The sequence below is a fragment of the Oncorhynchus mykiss genome, chromosome 3, assembly GCF_057628025.1.
Source record: "Oncorhynchus mykiss isolate SJ-2025 chromosome 3, ASM5762802v1, whole genome shotgun sequence".
Classification (NCBI taxonomy): domain Eukaryota; kingdom Metazoa; phylum Chordata; class Actinopteri; order Salmoniformes; family Salmonidae; genus Oncorhynchus; species Oncorhynchus mykiss.
This window is the reverse complement of record NC_143024.1, coordinates 22,204,622-22,220,666: the sequence shown is the minus strand read 5'-3', so window position 1 is coordinate 22,220,666 and position 16,045 is coordinate 22,204,622. Positions and strand designations below refer to the sequence as shown.

The following is a 16,045-nucleotide window of genomic DNA, read 5'->3' as shown; positions in this document are numbered from 1 at the left end:
GGGTCAAACTCCTTTCTGTTGTAATCACAGATCTGAGAGGTTGTTCCTGAAATCAATAAAGGGAAATCTAGCTTTCACGTATCCAATGCCAAAATGTCCAATGTAATAACTTGTTTGGTGCTAGAGCAAAGAGAATATACTGTATTTACATGTTTTGCAGGTTGAATAACAGGCCCAAAGGGGGCGCTAAAAGTAAAAGGTGTATATCAACTTCCGGTGTCACGGGGTGCCTGGGAGACGAAACGCAAAAAGCGGGCATACCGGACATATTCCGTATTTTCTCATTGTATACATTTAATTGCAAAACATATATATTGGGACGATTTCAAACACCAACAGGACAGACGGCATAACATTGGATGTGCAATTGTACCAGCATATCCGTATTCACTCGATTTGCTAACTAGTTAGCATTAGCTCACTACCACGACTCCTTCAAGAACAGGCCCCAGCCTGGACTTTGCTTTAGCTATCTAACTAGCTAGCACAATATAACGCGATTTCTTCGTCAATGTTATGGTCTTAGTGTAAACTAGAACCACATCTTTATAACTCACTTGGAGTTGTTCATGTTGATGTGTGGTTCATTTAGATATTTCTAAACCGCTGCATTGCCGTTGTGTATCTAGTTAGCAAGTGTGTTGTGCACTTTTTCGCTAGCGACCGCGCCGCATTCCCGTCCATTTTACAGTCACAACTAACTAGCTAGCTAGGGCTAGCAAATAAGAAACGGCGATGTCGGATTTCGACGAATTCGAGAGACAACTGTCTGAAAACAAACAAGGTAAGCTAGCTAGTTAATCACTTATGTTTTATAACCAGGTTCTAAACTAGTTAGTTAGCAATCAACATATCACAACACAAGCGCGCGCGCTGGCTAACTAGCTAGTAGGAACGTTGGCTGCTGGAGTCCACACTGTCGCAGCTGTCGTCCCAGGCACATTCGTGTGGCTATAACTAGCTATCCCATTGTTTAAAAGTTTTTTTTTTGTCACTAACCGTCCCTGTTTTGAACCAGCTGACGTTTTCCAGCTCTGTATATGTTGAAGTTGTCAGTTAAAATATTATCTCTTGGCCATACAGTAGCTATATCCTATGAAAGTAAACACGTAACGGTGTCCATCCTCTTGCCCCCTGTACCACCATCTTCTCTCCTCCCCATCTCTATGGTCCTCTGTAGCTCAGTTGGTAGAGCATGGCGCTTGCAACGCCAGGATAGGGCGCTCGATTCCCGGGAACACCCGTACGTAAAATGTATGCAAGCATGACTGTAAGTCGCTTTGGATAAAAGCGTCTGCTTAATGCCATAACTATATTATTTTAACTCAACCGTTTTCTCTCCCCCTCTGTTTTTTTTTCTTCCTTCTTCCTATTGTTTCACCGTTCCTTCCCCTTTCTTTCCCTTCCTCCAGCGGAGAAGGACAAGGAGAACCGCCACCACCGTCGCTCCCCCTCTCGCAGCCGCAGCAGAGAGAGGAAGAGGAGGAGCAGAGACAAGGACAGACGCAGCAGGGATCGCCGTGGAGACAGCAAGGAGCGCAGACCGAGACGCAGGTAACTACAGCATTGTTTTACTGCACACTCTCAGGTGTGTAAGAGCCCTAGTTACGTGCAGGTACTACGTACTAGAGTAGGGCTATCTGCACACCTAATGAGTGAACAGTATAAGGACACTTGGAAAATAAGCAACCCAGGCAACACTGACTTTACCTGAAATAGAAAGCTCTCACAAGCATATTGATGCACAATATTATTCCTCTGTCTGAGGTAGCCCACCTATTGTCCTGACAGTGAGATGCAAGTTTGTGGAGGAAGACTCACATCTAACAGTGTTCACACACACATTGAATATTCTACACCTGGTCCCTGAAGTTGTTTTTGTGGAAAGGGCCATAGCGTACACTTACTAGACCTCAGTGTTCTGTAGAAGATTCCAAATTGGTCCCTATCCCTAGGCCCTACTGGTAGATCTGAAAGGAGTGGATGTGGTGAGAGCTCCAGCAGAAGACCATATTGCTTATGCCTATCCAATCCTTTAGCATCTATGTGACGTTCATACAAACAGTGGCTTGGGGCTAATTTCCAATTGCACTCTAGCTCCACTTCCTGCATTGGAACTACCTGTGACCTGGGTTGGAGTGAAATGAAATGTGAACTCCTTCCAATGTCATTTCAGCTCACCATCCCAACAACAACCCCAAGAGATTGCTGTAAGGTAATACAGCAAACTAACACAGAGCTTGTTTCTGCATTATTACAATATCACTCCAGTCACTCTAGCAAGTGATCTTTCCTCTGATTGTGTACTATCCACTCATGTTTACGACAGCGTATTATATCCTGTGTATACCATTGTGTGGGAAGGTTTCGGTAAGGGGTTTCTATGGAGAGAGAACAATGAAACTGTAGGGCCAACTCTGTAATAATGGGTTAGATTTGTAGGGCTCTGTGACATCATCCACTGTAAATGTCATTTAAAAGTAGTATGCCATTTGAAATCACTTGTATTTGTAAAAGGTATAATAATTTATAACATGGATTCAGAAGTGTAAACCTGGTGTTTCTCATAGATGGGTTAAAGAGAAGCTGTAGGTTTCTCTAAAGGTCTATCTAAGGCTTGACTCACAGGACATCACAAGTAATGACTTCTATTTGTCTTTTTACGTCATCTGTTTCCCCCTGCGCTCCTCTGTTGGTCTTTCTGTCCTCACTCCTCCTGTCCTATTTTCTCTCCATCAGTCGTTCCCCGCACCGTGAAACGAAGAAGAAGAACAAAGTGAAGAAGTACTGGGACGTCCCTCCTCCTGGCTTTGAACACATCAGTGTGATGCAGTACAAAGCCATGCAGGGTAAGAGAGGAGGCCTCACTTCCTTGTTCTCTCTCCTCTCTATTTTTATCTACTCTATTCAACTCTTTGACCCTCGTTTGGCCTCCTATTTAACTGTGTTCTTACTAGTACTGTCTTGTTCTGGAAGCTGTATGAATGTTGTTTTAAACATGTGACTTCTCCTCAAGCTGCGGGTCAGATCCCAGCCACGGCCCTGCTGCCCACCATGACCCCAGACGGCCTGGCCGTGACCCCCACTCCCGTCCCTGTGGTGGGAAGCCAGATGACCAGACAGGCCCGTCGGCTTTATGTGGGCAACATCCCCTTCGGCATCACAGAGGTCAGTTAGCTCCTGGATGGATGTAGGGACAGAGATCAGAGAGATGAGTAGGTAGAAGTTGATACAGGTTAACAGGGCTCTACAGTGCTGCCATTTAACTTGCGTTTGTGACTAAATATGTAGCTGTGCAACCTGGAATTTTTATTTTGGAGGACCAGTGTGCCTAGAAAAATTAAAGATTCTAGCTTTTATTTCATCATATGTTTCATTGTGCTCCTAAATTTCTTTGTTTGCGCCTACATTTTTGACGTGCTCCTCATAAAACAAGTTCTGCGTAGAGCCTTGACAGGTTAAGGATAGAGGCCGGGCCACCTGATTCTGTCAACTAGTATTTCAAGCTCAGGGGGATCAGAGAGTGCATAATAAATACTGTTGTTGGAGTGAGTCTTCCAGAGTATTGCCTCAATGTCTCTCCCTCTACCTGTGTAGGAGTCCATGATGGATTTCTTCAACGCTCAGATGCGTCTGGGTGGTCTCACTCAGGCTCCAGGAAACCCCGTCCTCGCTGTTCAGATCAACCAGGACAAGAACTTTGCCTTCCTCGAGGTGGGTCTCAACACCTGGAGAAGAAATGTGACCTTCCTCAATAGTCCAAAAGGGCCTCTTTTCCTTTTATCCAAGTTTTCTGAAATAATCTGACAGGTGAAAGTTAACCCTCTACCTTTCTAAAACCTGGTCTGTGTTTGTTGTCCCAAAGTTCCGCTCAGTGGATGAGACAACCCAGGCCATGGCGTTCGACGGCATCATCTTCCAGGGACAGAGTCTGAAGATCCGCCGTCCCCATGACTACCAGCCCCTGCCCGGCATGAGCGAGAACCCCAGCGTCTACGTGCCTGGTCTGTCCGCCTGTCTGTCTCTGTCTGAACGTCTGTGGCTGACTGCTTCACTCTATTTAGTCCATCTTTAAACCCTTCTTAGTCTGGCCTATTTCGTCTCTATTAGAGGTCGACCGATCATGATTTTTCAACGCCGATTACATTACAATCCACGAGCAGACTGTGTGGCAGGCTGACCACCTGTTACGTGAGTGCAGCAAGGAGCCACGGGAAGTTGCTAGCTAGCATTTAACCTGTCTTATAAAAAACAATCTTCAAATAATCACTAGTTAACTACACATGGTTGTTAATATTACTGGGTTAACTAGCTTCTGCGTTTCATATAATCAATGCGGTGCTTGTTCATTTATCATCGAATCACAGCCTACTTCGCCAAACGGGTGATGATTTAACAAAAGCGCATTTGCGGGGAAAAAACACAATCGTTGCACGAATGTACCTAACCACAAACATAAATGCCTTTCTTAAAAATCAATACACAGAAGTATATTTTTTTTAAACCTGCATATTTATCTAAAAGAAATCCAGGTTAGCAGGCAATATTAACTAGGGAAATTGTGTCACTACTCTTGCGTTCATTGCACGCAGAGTCAGGGTATATGCAACAGTTTGGGCTGCCTGGGTCGTTGCGAACTAATTTACCAGAATTTTACATAATTATGACATACATTGAAGGTTGTGCAATGTAACAGCAATATTTAGATTTAGGGTTGCCATCCGTTAGTGAAATACGGAACCGTTCCGTATTTTATCTGAAAGAATAAACGTCTTGTTTTCGAAATTATAGTTTCCGTATTTTACCATATTAATGACCACATGCTTTTATTTCTGTGTTTATTATATTATAATTAAGTCTATGATTTGATATTTGATAGAGCAGTCTGACGGAGCGGTGGTAGGCAGCAGCAGGCTCGTAAGCATTCATTCAAACTTTACTGCGTTTGCCAGCAGCTCTTAGCAATGCTTGAAGCACAGCTCTGTTTATGACTTCAAGCCTATCAACTCCTGAGATTAGGCTGGCAACACTAAAGTGCCTGTTAGAACATCAAATAGTGAAAGGTATATGAAATACAAGATGGTATAGAGAGAAATAGTCAATGCCTCATAATTCCTATAATAACTACAACCTTAAACTTCTTAAGTGGAAAGATTGAAGAACACCAGCTTTCATATGTTCTGAGCAAGGATCTTAAACATGTTTCTTACATGGCACATATTGCACTTTTACTTTCTTCTCCAACACTGTTTTAGCATTATTTAACCCAAATTGAGCAGTTTCATTATATATTTGAGACTAAATAGATTATATTTATGTATTATATTAAGTTAAAATAATTGTTAATTCAGTAGTTATAATTGTCATTACACATACACACACACACACATATATACATACATGCATGCATGCATGCATACATACATACACACACACACACACACACACACACACACACACACACACACACAGTGGGGCAAAAAGTATTTAGTCAGCCACCAATTGTGCAAGTTCTCTCACTTAAAACGATGAGGCCTATAATTTTCATCATAGGTACACTTCAACTATGACAGACAAAATTAGGAGAAAAGAATTCAAATCACATTGTAGGTATTTTAATGATTTTATTTGCAAATTGTGGTGGAAAATAAGTATTTGGTCACCTACAAAACAAGCAAGATGTCTGGCTCTCACAGACCTGTAACTTCTTCTTTAAGAGGCTCCTCTGTCCTCCACTCGTTACCTGTATTAATGGCACCTGTTTGAACTTGTTATCAGTATAAAAGACACCTGTCCACAACCTCAACCAGTCACACTCCAAACTCCACTATGGCCAAGACCAAAGAGCTGTCAAAGGACACCAGAAACCAAATTGTAGACCTGCACCAGGCTGGGAAGACTGAATCTGCAATAGGTAAGCAGCTTGGTTTGAAGAAATCAACTGTGGGAGCAATTATTAGGAAATGGAAGACATACAAGACCACTGATAATCTCCCTCGATCTGGGGCTCCACGCAAGATCTGACCCCGTGGGGTCAAGATGATCACAAGAACGGTGAGCAAAAATTCCAGAACCACATGGGGGGACCTAGTGAATGAGCTGCAGAGAGCTGGGACCAAAGTAACAAAGCCTACCATCAGTAACACACTACGCCGCCAGGGACTCAAATCCTGCAGTGCCAGACGTGTCCCCCTGTACATGCCCAGGCCCATCTGAAGTTTGCTAGAGAGCATTTGGATAATCCAGAAGAAGATTGGGAGAATATCATATGGTCAGATGAAACCAAAATATAACTTTTTGGTAAAAACTCAACTCGTCGTGTTTGGAGGACAAAGAATGCTGAGTTGCATCCAAAGAACACCATACCTACTGTGAAGCATGGGGGTGGAAACATCATGCTTTGGGGCTGTTTTTCTGCAAAGGGACCAGGACGACTGATCCGTGTAAAGGAAAGAATGAATGGGCTATGTATCGTGAGATTTTGAGTGAAAACCTCCTTCCATCAGCAAGGGCATTTGATTTATTTTACCTTTATTTAACTAGGCAAGTCAGTTAAGAACAAATTCTTATTTTAAATGAGGGTTCAGGGGCAGAACGACAGATTTGTACCGTGTCAGCTCGGGGATTTGAACTTGCAACCTTACTAGTCCAACGCTCTAACCACTAGGCTACCCTGCCGCCCCAAATTGAAGATGAAATGTGGCTGGATCTTTCAGCATGACAATGATCCCAAACACACCGCCCAGGCAATGAAGGAGTGGCTTCGTAAGAAGCAAGGTCCTGGAGTGGCCTAGTCAGTCTCCAGATCTCAACCCCATAGAAAATCTTTGGAGGGAGTTAAGTCCGTGTTGCCCAGCAACAGCCCCAAAACATCACTGCTCTAGAGGATATCTGCATGGAGGAATGGGCCAAAATACCAGCAACAGTGTGTGAAAACCTTGTGAAGACTTACAGAAAACATTTAACCTCTGTCATTGCCAACAATGGGTATATAAAAAAGTATTGAGAAACCTTTGTTATTGACCAAATACTTATTTTCCACCATAATTTGCAAATAAATTCATTAAAAATCCTACAATGTGATTTTCTGGAATTTTTTTTCTTCTCATTTTGTCTGTCATAGTTGAAGTGTACCTATGATGAAAATTACAGGCCTCTCATCTTTTTAAGTGGGAGAACTTGCACAATTGGTGGCTGACTAAATACTTTTTTGCCCCACTGTATATATACACACACACACGTGCCGATTAATTGGTCGACCTCTAGTCTCTGTAGGTTCAGACTGGATTTAGGCTGTTTATATCAATGTTTGGTTGACTTTAAATAACTTCTCTCTCCTTCTCTGTCTGTGTAGGCGTGGTGTCCACAGTGGTGCCTGACTCGGCCCACAAGCTTTTCATCGGAGGCCTGCCCAACTACCTGAATGATGACCAGGTCAGTGAGCTAACCATAAGCAGCTTAGCCTTCTAACCAGGTCACCTGGAGCCACATACTGGGGTGTGCTGGCTGCTCACCTCCCGTGACGTCCCAGTCTGGCCCAGTGAAAACCTCCTGTTTCCTCACATGCCTAGTAAATGCTGGACGCGGTTTGATGGAAGCCAGACAGCTTGAAAGAGCTCCAATAGTCTGAGATGTTAAGTGTTCAACAATGTCTCCTCTCCTCGTCTGACTGTTCTCCCATTTCCCCTGTCCCTCCCATCGTTTCCCCTCTGATCTCTATGGTAATCTTTCCTCTCTGTGTTCTCCAGGTGAAGGAGCTCCTGACATCGTTTGGGCCTCTCAAGGCCTTTAACTTGGTCAAGGATAGTGCCACAGGTTTGTCTAAGGGTTATGCGTTCTGTGAGTATGTAGACGTCAACCTGAACGACCAGATCACCATGGAGAATCAGGTAGCTAACCACCCCCTTCATTTTTACTTCTTCACACACCATGTCATGGTTTTGGACTTGTTCCAGGTTAAAAATATCTTCACATTTTGAATTACTTGCATATCAATAAAAATGTAAATGTTATAAAAGGGGAACTATATTGCTCTTGAGATATTATTAAAATGTATTATGTGTTTCATATATACACTTTAACCCCCACAGAAAGAGACACAACTCTTGACAACATTATTTCATATGTTTACACTCCCAATATTTCAGGGTTCTCTGTTATGATTGAACTCAATTGCAGTAACAAAAAAAACGTAAAACCTTTGAAAATGACCATCTGTAGAAAGGGAAAAATACTAAATTCTTCTTTTGATTGGGTTCTTGAAAGGGGGAATTTCAATATATAATGTGTGGAAGTGCATAGACCCTGGGGGGTTGTCCCTGCTGATGATTGACAGCTGTATTAAACTTGGAGATGCCCTGTTCCCACAGGCCATAGCAGGACTCAACGGCATGCAGCTGGGAGATAAAAAACTCCTGGTGCAGAGAGCCAGCGTGGGATCCAAGAACGCCACTCTGGTAAGACTGAGATCTGGGCAGGCTGGGAATATAGTGCTACAGTGGAGAGGGAAGTAGAAGGTAGAGTGAAGCTCTTGATCCAGGGAGCCATCAGGACATCTGAGAAAGATACACTTGGATAGAGGATCTTGTGCAGAGGGCGTAAGAGGATCTTGTGCGGGGGGGGTGAGAGGATCTTGTGCGGGGGGGATGAGAGGATCTTGTGCGGGGGGGATGAGAGGATCTTGTGCGGGGGGGATGAGAGGATCTTGCGCGGGGGGGTGAGAGGATCTTGCGCGGGGGGGTGAGAGGATCTTGCGCGGGGGGGGTGAGAGGATCTTGCGCGGGGGGGTGAGAGGATCTTGCGCGGAGGGGTGAGAGGATCTTGCGCAGGGGGGGTGAGAGGATCTTGCGCAGGGGGGGGTGAGAGGATCTTGCGCAGGGGGGGGTGAGAGGATCTTGCGCAGGGGGGTGAGAGGATCTTGCGCGGGGGGGGTGAGAGGATCTTGCGCGGGGGGGGGTGAGAGGATCTTGCGCGGGGGGGGGTGAGAGGATCTTGCGCGGGGGGGGGTGAGAGGATCTTGCGCGGGGGGGGTGAGAGGATCTTGCGCGGGGGGGGTGAGAGGATCTTGCGCGGGGGGGTGAGAGGATCTTGCGCGGGGGGGTGAGAGGATCTTGCGCGGGGGGGTGAGAGGATCTTGCGCGGGGGGGGGTGAGAGGATCTTGCGCGGGGGGGGGTGAGAGGATCTTGCGCGGGGGGGGGGGGGGGGTGAGAGGATCTTGCGCGGGGGGGTGAGAGGATCTTGCGCGGGGGGGGGGGTGAGAGGATCTTGCGCGGGGGGGGGGTGAGAGGATCTTGCGCAGGGGGGGGGGGGGATCTTGCGCGGGGGGAGCATATGTTGTGCCCTTGGGGCGGCCTGTGCTGTGTCTGTTCTACTTTTCCAATCCCTCACTGCATGTTCTGTATCCACCGACACTCCTTCTCCAACCCTCCCCTCTCCCCTCCAGACAAGTATAAACCAGACCCCGGTGACGCTGCAGGTGCCGGGCCTGATGAACAGCTCAATGACACAGATGGCCGGCCTGCCCACAGAGGTGCTGTGTCTGATGAATATGGTGGCTGTGGAGGAGCTGGTGGATGAAGAGGAATATGAGGAGATCGTGGAGGATGTGAGGGACGAGTGCAGCAAGTACGGCCAGGTCAAGAGCATCGAGATCCCCAGACCTGTGGATGGGCTGGAGGTCCCTGGCACTGGCAAGGTGAGAGAGAGAAGCTTCTGTCTGTCTTCAACTTTATGACTATGCGTTTTTGAATGATCTCCATTGAACCTCCTTACATTTCCTCTCTCTGTCCTATAGATCTTTGTGGAGTTCATGTCAGTGTTTGACTCCCAGAAGGCCATGCAGGGTCTGACGGGCAGGAAGTTTGCTAACCGGGTGGTGGTGACCAAATACTGCGACCCTGATGCCTACCACCGCCGAGACTTCTGGTAGAGGATGACGACAGACGAGGATAGCGAGGGGGGGGGTGGATTGTCATATTTCAAATCGACCCCTAACCCCATACCACCTAGGCACTTGTTTTGACCTGAAAAGGTGTGAGCGACATAATGTTTCACCTAGTCCATCAGAAGGCCAGGTGGAGTTCAGAGAAGTACCCGGGGGTAGGGGCTGGGGATCCATTTGCTATTGGGCAAAAGAGAAGGGAGAGATGAAGGGTTTGTATTCTGATGAAAACCGGGGGAGGGGGGGGGGTCAAAGATTTTTGTGAATTGTGTGTAGTAACAGGACAGGGGTAAATGATTTTAAAAAAAATACTTTGTGAGAAAGAGATGCGTCATTCTGGGGGGGGGTCTTGCCACACCTTATGGTTTGTATTTAAATGGAGGGAGCCTGTTTTAAGTACTTTGGGAAGGTGTAGAGAGGGGGAAGTGGACTGGTCTACTCTATAAGAGTGGTGGATAGATGGATGGACAGGAGTATTCATCATTTCATATGGGGAGAGGGAGTTGGTGACATTTTTTATTTGGCCCACCAATGTAGATAACATGGTCAGTTTCTTGTTGTGAAAAAGGGGAAGGAAAGCTGGAAAACTATTGACAGGATAGCATGGAAAACTATTGACAGGATAGCATGGAAAACTATTGACAGGATAGGATGGAAAGCTATTGACAGGATAGGATGGAAAGCTATTGACAGGAATGGCCTCGTTTTGCGATTTTTATTTCTCAGATTTGGACCTTTAGATTTCCTTGTTTCTTTTCTTCCATGTACATCAGACTAAGCCCCTCTCCCTGTGTGTGTAGCGAGAGGGGGAGAAGCTGTAACTACACATAACCAACTCCAATGTCATATTGGACTAATTTATCTGAATGTCAGCTGTTGTGGTTTATACTGTCACACCTTGAAGTTTGAGTACCATACGTTTTTATTACTGTCTGTGTCTTTGATGTTTTTTTTTGTTTTTGGATTGAAACCTTTCATCTAGTTTGAATTTATCCATCGCCATTTTTAGCAGGCAAAATAATTCTGTCCCTACACCCTACCCTTACCCATAAGAGACTGGGAGAGGGGAAAGGCAGACTTTTGAAGTTCTGAGTTGTTATTTTTGAATTGTGAGTGGTAAATATTGGATTGGTGTTGAGTAGGGCTCGATCTGATTCTGATTAAAAGCCTTGCTATTTTTCATGTCACATTCAAGATAAAAATATATGGAGTACTCATTCATGTCTGTGCTTAGCAAGTTTGTCAATACATGGAGTCATTTCATGCTTTGGTATTTTCAGGTAACAATGATTTAAGGTTGTAGTCAGTATTCAAGTTGTATTTCTTTGTCTGGAATTAGTTTCTTTTGTTTTGCTTCCTGTTTCAAACCTACCTATAGAATATTGGACTGCTCATACAGAAATCTCTTTGGCCCAGGTAGTGTTTGTGTAACTTCTCACCTCAGCAGACAAAATAAAGGTATAAAGACTAATACCACTGTTTCCTGTTCTACTGCCCACAAATAAAATGCACTATTTACTTTGACCAAGTTATCAGGCTTTTAGTAACCATAGAAGTCAGGTAGTATTGTGTGATTGTACACCTCTTCTGTTAAGTAATGGGTTTGTTGTCACAAAGGGTGAGATGTTAAACAGATGTTTTTTTTAACTGAAGGGGAGTGCAGTCTTTTGGACAGGTTCTCAAGTGTTCTATTGGACTGTTCAACAATGTTCATACTCATCAAAAGGTTGTCCCCTCAACTGTATATATGGTCTCACTTCTTCCTCATCTCCCTCAACCTTTGTCATTACGACTCCAAGGACCACTGGTTACACTGGGGTTGAGAGGGAGTTCCCATGATGCTTTGTGTTCAGACCTAGAGTTGGACAGTACCAGGGAAATGTGACTTCCTCCCTTTCTAAAATTAGCTTTTTAAATGTTACCATGTCATTTAATTTGAGCTTTTTGGGGGGGGAAATGTGATTTCTTAAGTGAATTAATGGAATAAAAAATGGCTAAAACCACATGTAGTTTATAACAAGTGTGGATCTTTTATTGAACCTTTTATTTAACTAGGCGAGTCAGTTAAGAACAAATTCTTATTTACAATGACGGCCAAACCCTAACCACACTGGGCCAGTTGTGCACCGCCCTATGGGATTACGAATCACAATTGGCTGTGATACAGCCTGGAATTGAACCAAGGTCTGTAGTGATGCCTCTAGCACTGATATGTGGCCTTAGACCACTTCGCCACTTGGGAGGCCACTTAACTTCTGATTATACACACTGAAAAGCAGGAGTTGACTAAAAGTGCAATTAGACTTGGCTTGTATGTTTAAGTCATTTAACCACGACTTACAGTAGTGAGTGCATACATTTTCATACTGGTCCCCCGCGGGAATCAAACCCACAACCCTGGCATTGTATTTGCCATGCTCTACCAACTGAGCCACACAGGACTGAGTTTGACTCTTTCTCCATTGAAATGTCAAGGTGACTGGTTCAGAAGCACAGTACACATAAACCTGAGCTGACTGGTCAGCAGTATTCATGGGTAGAGGCTTGCCTAAGTGGCATGAAAACAGGTTGACACTGCAGCCTTCAGTACTCCCTCTATACTCACCTGGGGCTTATTCAGGAGGGAACAGCTACAGAAGTGTATAGCGCAGCACAGACATGACACTCGTGGGAATAATGAACCGTGTCTCTACATCCCATGTCTGTGCGCCGTTGCACTCCACTGAGGAAGGCCAGCAATATGGCGCAATCCCTCCAGACCAGGCAGGTAGATGTTGCCAGAAAGCACAGAATCTAAGATCAGTTTACCCACCCCAATCCCAAGAGGGAAAACAAGACGGTCCTTGGATCAGTGTAAATGAACAACTTCATCCTGCTCCAATGGGAATCAGTATAGAGACTCAGGGACGATCTCAATTGCATACTCCTCGTGTCCTCTCTCCTCATCTCCTCAAAACCCATTGGATGAGAAAGCCAGAAGTCCTGCCCCTCTGACTTTCTTCTCCAATGAGTTTTGAGAAGGAGACAAGGAGAGAGGACATGAGGAGTATGCAATTGAGATCTTTCCTCAGTAGCCCACCATAGGAGCCCAGCCCAGGCAGGTCTGATGCTGCAGTTGTATATCCATGCACTGCTGCCCTCTAGTGGGAAGTCTACACCACACCTCCCACTGATCAGCATTCAGAAAGATAGAACGCTGCAGTAGCTAGGGAGAGAGCTACTCTAAACACTACATCAAGGGATGGATGCTGTGTGCCTGTGTGTGTACGTGTGTGTACGTGTGTGTGAAAGCAGAGCACAATTTGTAAATGCATAGGTTTAAGGTTCAGATTTCTCTTGTCATGTAGATCAAACAAACATTTAGTGTTTTTTCTCTTCTATGCAGTCCTTAGTTCAACTATAGAATATCTTATAGATGACATCATGCAGTGTGTGTGTGTTCCGTTGTGTGTGTGTGCGCGAGCTTGCACGCGTTTTGGTGTGCATGCTTACATGAACGTTTGCGTGTGCGTGTGCGTGTGCGTGTGCGTGTGCGTGTGCGTGTGCGTGTGCATGTGCGTGTGTGTGTGTGTGTGTGTGTGTGTGTGTGTGTGTGTGTGTGAGCACACATCACTCCGGTGGTGACAGAAGAACTTTGAGTGATGTGTATATGAGAGCCTGAGGTTGATCACTTCAGCACACCATGTATTATAAAAGACCTGAGATTACCACTGTCTTCCTATCAGACCATATGAGGGAGGAGAGGTAAAGCCGTACACCCAGGACAGAGGCACAGTGCCAGAGTCCAGTCTACAGCAACTAGAAAAATGTTACGAAATAAAGCACACAGGTATAATTGTATTTTGACAGGAAAGCTAATTTGCATAGGCAAGATGAAATAATGTAGGCCACCTTTTATGATTGATACCACATTAATTCAATGCATTTATATGTCAAATCTGACAGCCCCCCTTCCCTCATGTCTTGCGTGTTTCTGGACCCTTGCCCACCCACCCAGGGTGCTAGGAAAATGAATCTAGTTGAATAGATGTTTGGCTATTCATTAAGCCCATATGCCCAGCATATTGTCCACTTTCTGAAAATAATCATCACCTACAGAACAAGCGTGTTGTTATGCTGCAATCCCAGGAAGTGGTGAGGAACTGAGATGAGTGGTGACTGGGGGAGGGGCATTCCTGTCAGCCCCGTACCTCATTCGTTGAGTTCCCCATGACTCTCTGCCACTCGATCTCTCTCTCCCTCTGCCTCAATTAGCTTTCTCTCTCAGTGTCGCTACTCTCTCTCTCTCTCTCTCGCTCTTTCTCGCTCTCCCTCGCCCTACCTTCCTCCCTCTATGTTTATATCTCTTTCTCTAAGTCTGTCTCGCTCTCTCTCTCTCTCTGCCACGTGTCATGTGTAACCCAAACTGTGAGCAGTACAGCAGAGCAGGAGCTGGATCATGTGGAGAACTTCCATGAGACCAGGCTGGACTTCTCTCTACACTCTGCTTCCTTAAAGGGAGGTTATGTACTATAGACCACTGACTGGGCTTCTTCTGATTGTGCTATTCTGATAATGATTACGGTTCTAATTTTCTTTAGAACGTTGAATGGGGTTCTACTCTGCTTTAGAACAACGACTACAGGAAAGCAAACTGTATGAAATGTAGTTGTACCTTGACTGCTCTTGTCGTCTCTTTCTCCAACACACTGCCTTTTTCTACAACCAACTTATTTTCCCACAACTTTCCACCTCTTATTTTCCTCTGTAGTTCTCTCTTTCCAAGTGTGTTTCTGTCTGTCATTCTGTCAGTTGCAGTTTGTCTCTCTCTGTCTTTCTTTCCTTCTGTCTTTCTCCCCTAATCCCTCTCTGTCTGCTCTGACTCTCTCTCTCTCTCTCTCTCTGTCTCTCTCTCTGTCTGCTTTGACTCTCTCTCTGTCTGCTCTGACTCTCTCTCTCTATATTCTCTGTCTGCTCTGACTCTCTCTCTCTCTCTGTCTCTCTTTCTGTCTGCTCTGACTCTCTCTCTGTCTGCTCTGACTCGCTCTCTCTATATTCTCTGTCTGCTCTGACTTTCTCTCACTCTCTCTCTCTCTCTCTCTCTCTGTCTGCTCTGACTCTCTCTCTCTCTGTCTGCTCTGTCTGCTCTGACTTTCTCTCTCTCTGTCTGCTCTGTCTGCTCTCTCATTCTCTCTCTCTCTCTCTCTGTCTCTCTCTCTGTCTGCTCTGACTCTCTCTCTGTCTGCTCTGACTCTCTCTCTCTATATTCTCTGTCTGCTCTGACTCTCGCTCTCCCTCTCTCTCTGTCTGCTCTGACTCTCTCTCTCTGTCTGCTCTGTCTGCTCTGTCTTTCTCTCTCTCTGTCTGCTCTGTCTGCTCTCTCATTCTCTCTCTCTCTCTCTCTCTCTCTCTCTCTCTCTGACTGCTCTGTGTGCTCTGACTCTCTCTGTCTGCTCTGACTCTCTCTCTCTCTCTCTCTCTCTGTCTGCTCTGACTCTCTCTCTCTGTGTCTGCTCTGACTCTCTCTCTCTCTGTCTGCTCTATATGCTTTGACTCTTTCTCTCTCTCTGTCTGCTCTGTCTGTTCAGACTCTCCCTGTCTGCTCTTTCTGCTCTGACTCTCTCTCTCTCTCTCTGTCTGCTCTGTCTGCTCTGTCTGTTCTGACTCTCTCTCTCTGTCTGCTCTGACTATCTCTCTCTCTCTCTCTCTCTGTCTGCTCTGACTTGCTCTCTCTGAATGCTCTGACTCTCTCTCTGTCTGCTCTGACTCTCTCTCTCGCTCTCTGTCTGCTCTGTCTGCTCTGTCTTCTCTGTTTGCTCTGACTCTCTCTCTCTCTCCCCCCCCTCTCAGTCTGCTCTGTCTGCTCTGACTCTCTCTCTGTCCTCTCTGTCTGCTCTGACTCTCTCTCTCTCTTCTCTGTCTGCTCTGACTGCTCTGACTCTCTCTGTCTGCTCTGTCTGCTCTGACTCTCTCTCTCATTCTGTCTGCTCTGTCTGCTCTGACTCTCTCTCTCTGTCTTCTCTGTTTGCTCTGACTCTCTCTCTCTCTCTCAGTCTGCTCTGTCTGCTCTGACTCTCTCTCTCTGTCTTCTCTGTCTGCTCTGACTCTCTCTCTCTGTCTGCCCT

The 16,045-nt window shown here is 45.6% G+C and overlaps 1 protein-coding gene across 2 annotated transcripts; it reads left to right on the top strand.

Moving 5' to 3' along the window:
• Positions 1–39: 39 nt before the first annotated feature.
• On the top strand, positions 40–11,955 carry u2af2a (U2 small nuclear RNA auxiliary factor 2a). 2 transcript variants are annotated; one of them, XM_036968611.2, is made up of 12 exons: positions 72–784; positions 1,413–1,554; positions 2,177–2,215; positions 2,740–2,849; positions 3,017–3,168; positions 3,598–3,714; positions 3,866–4,004; positions 7,355–7,434; positions 7,749–7,889; positions 8,370–8,456; positions 9,444–9,695; positions 9,795–11,955. In XM_036968611.2, exons 1-12 carry the CDS (start codon positions 736–738, stop codon positions 9,927–9,929), a joined length of 1,443 nt encoding a protein of 480 aa, XP_036824506.1. In that variant the 5' UTR covers positions 72–735; the 3' UTR covers positions 9,930–11,955. The 2 variants fall into 2 exon arrangements, with proteins under 2 accessions (XP_036824510.1, XP_036824506.1); XM_036968615.2 differs by lacking the exon at positions 2,177–2,215 and having other exon boundaries at positions 40–784.
• The last annotated feature ends 4,090 nt before the right edge of the window (positions 11,956–16,045 follow it).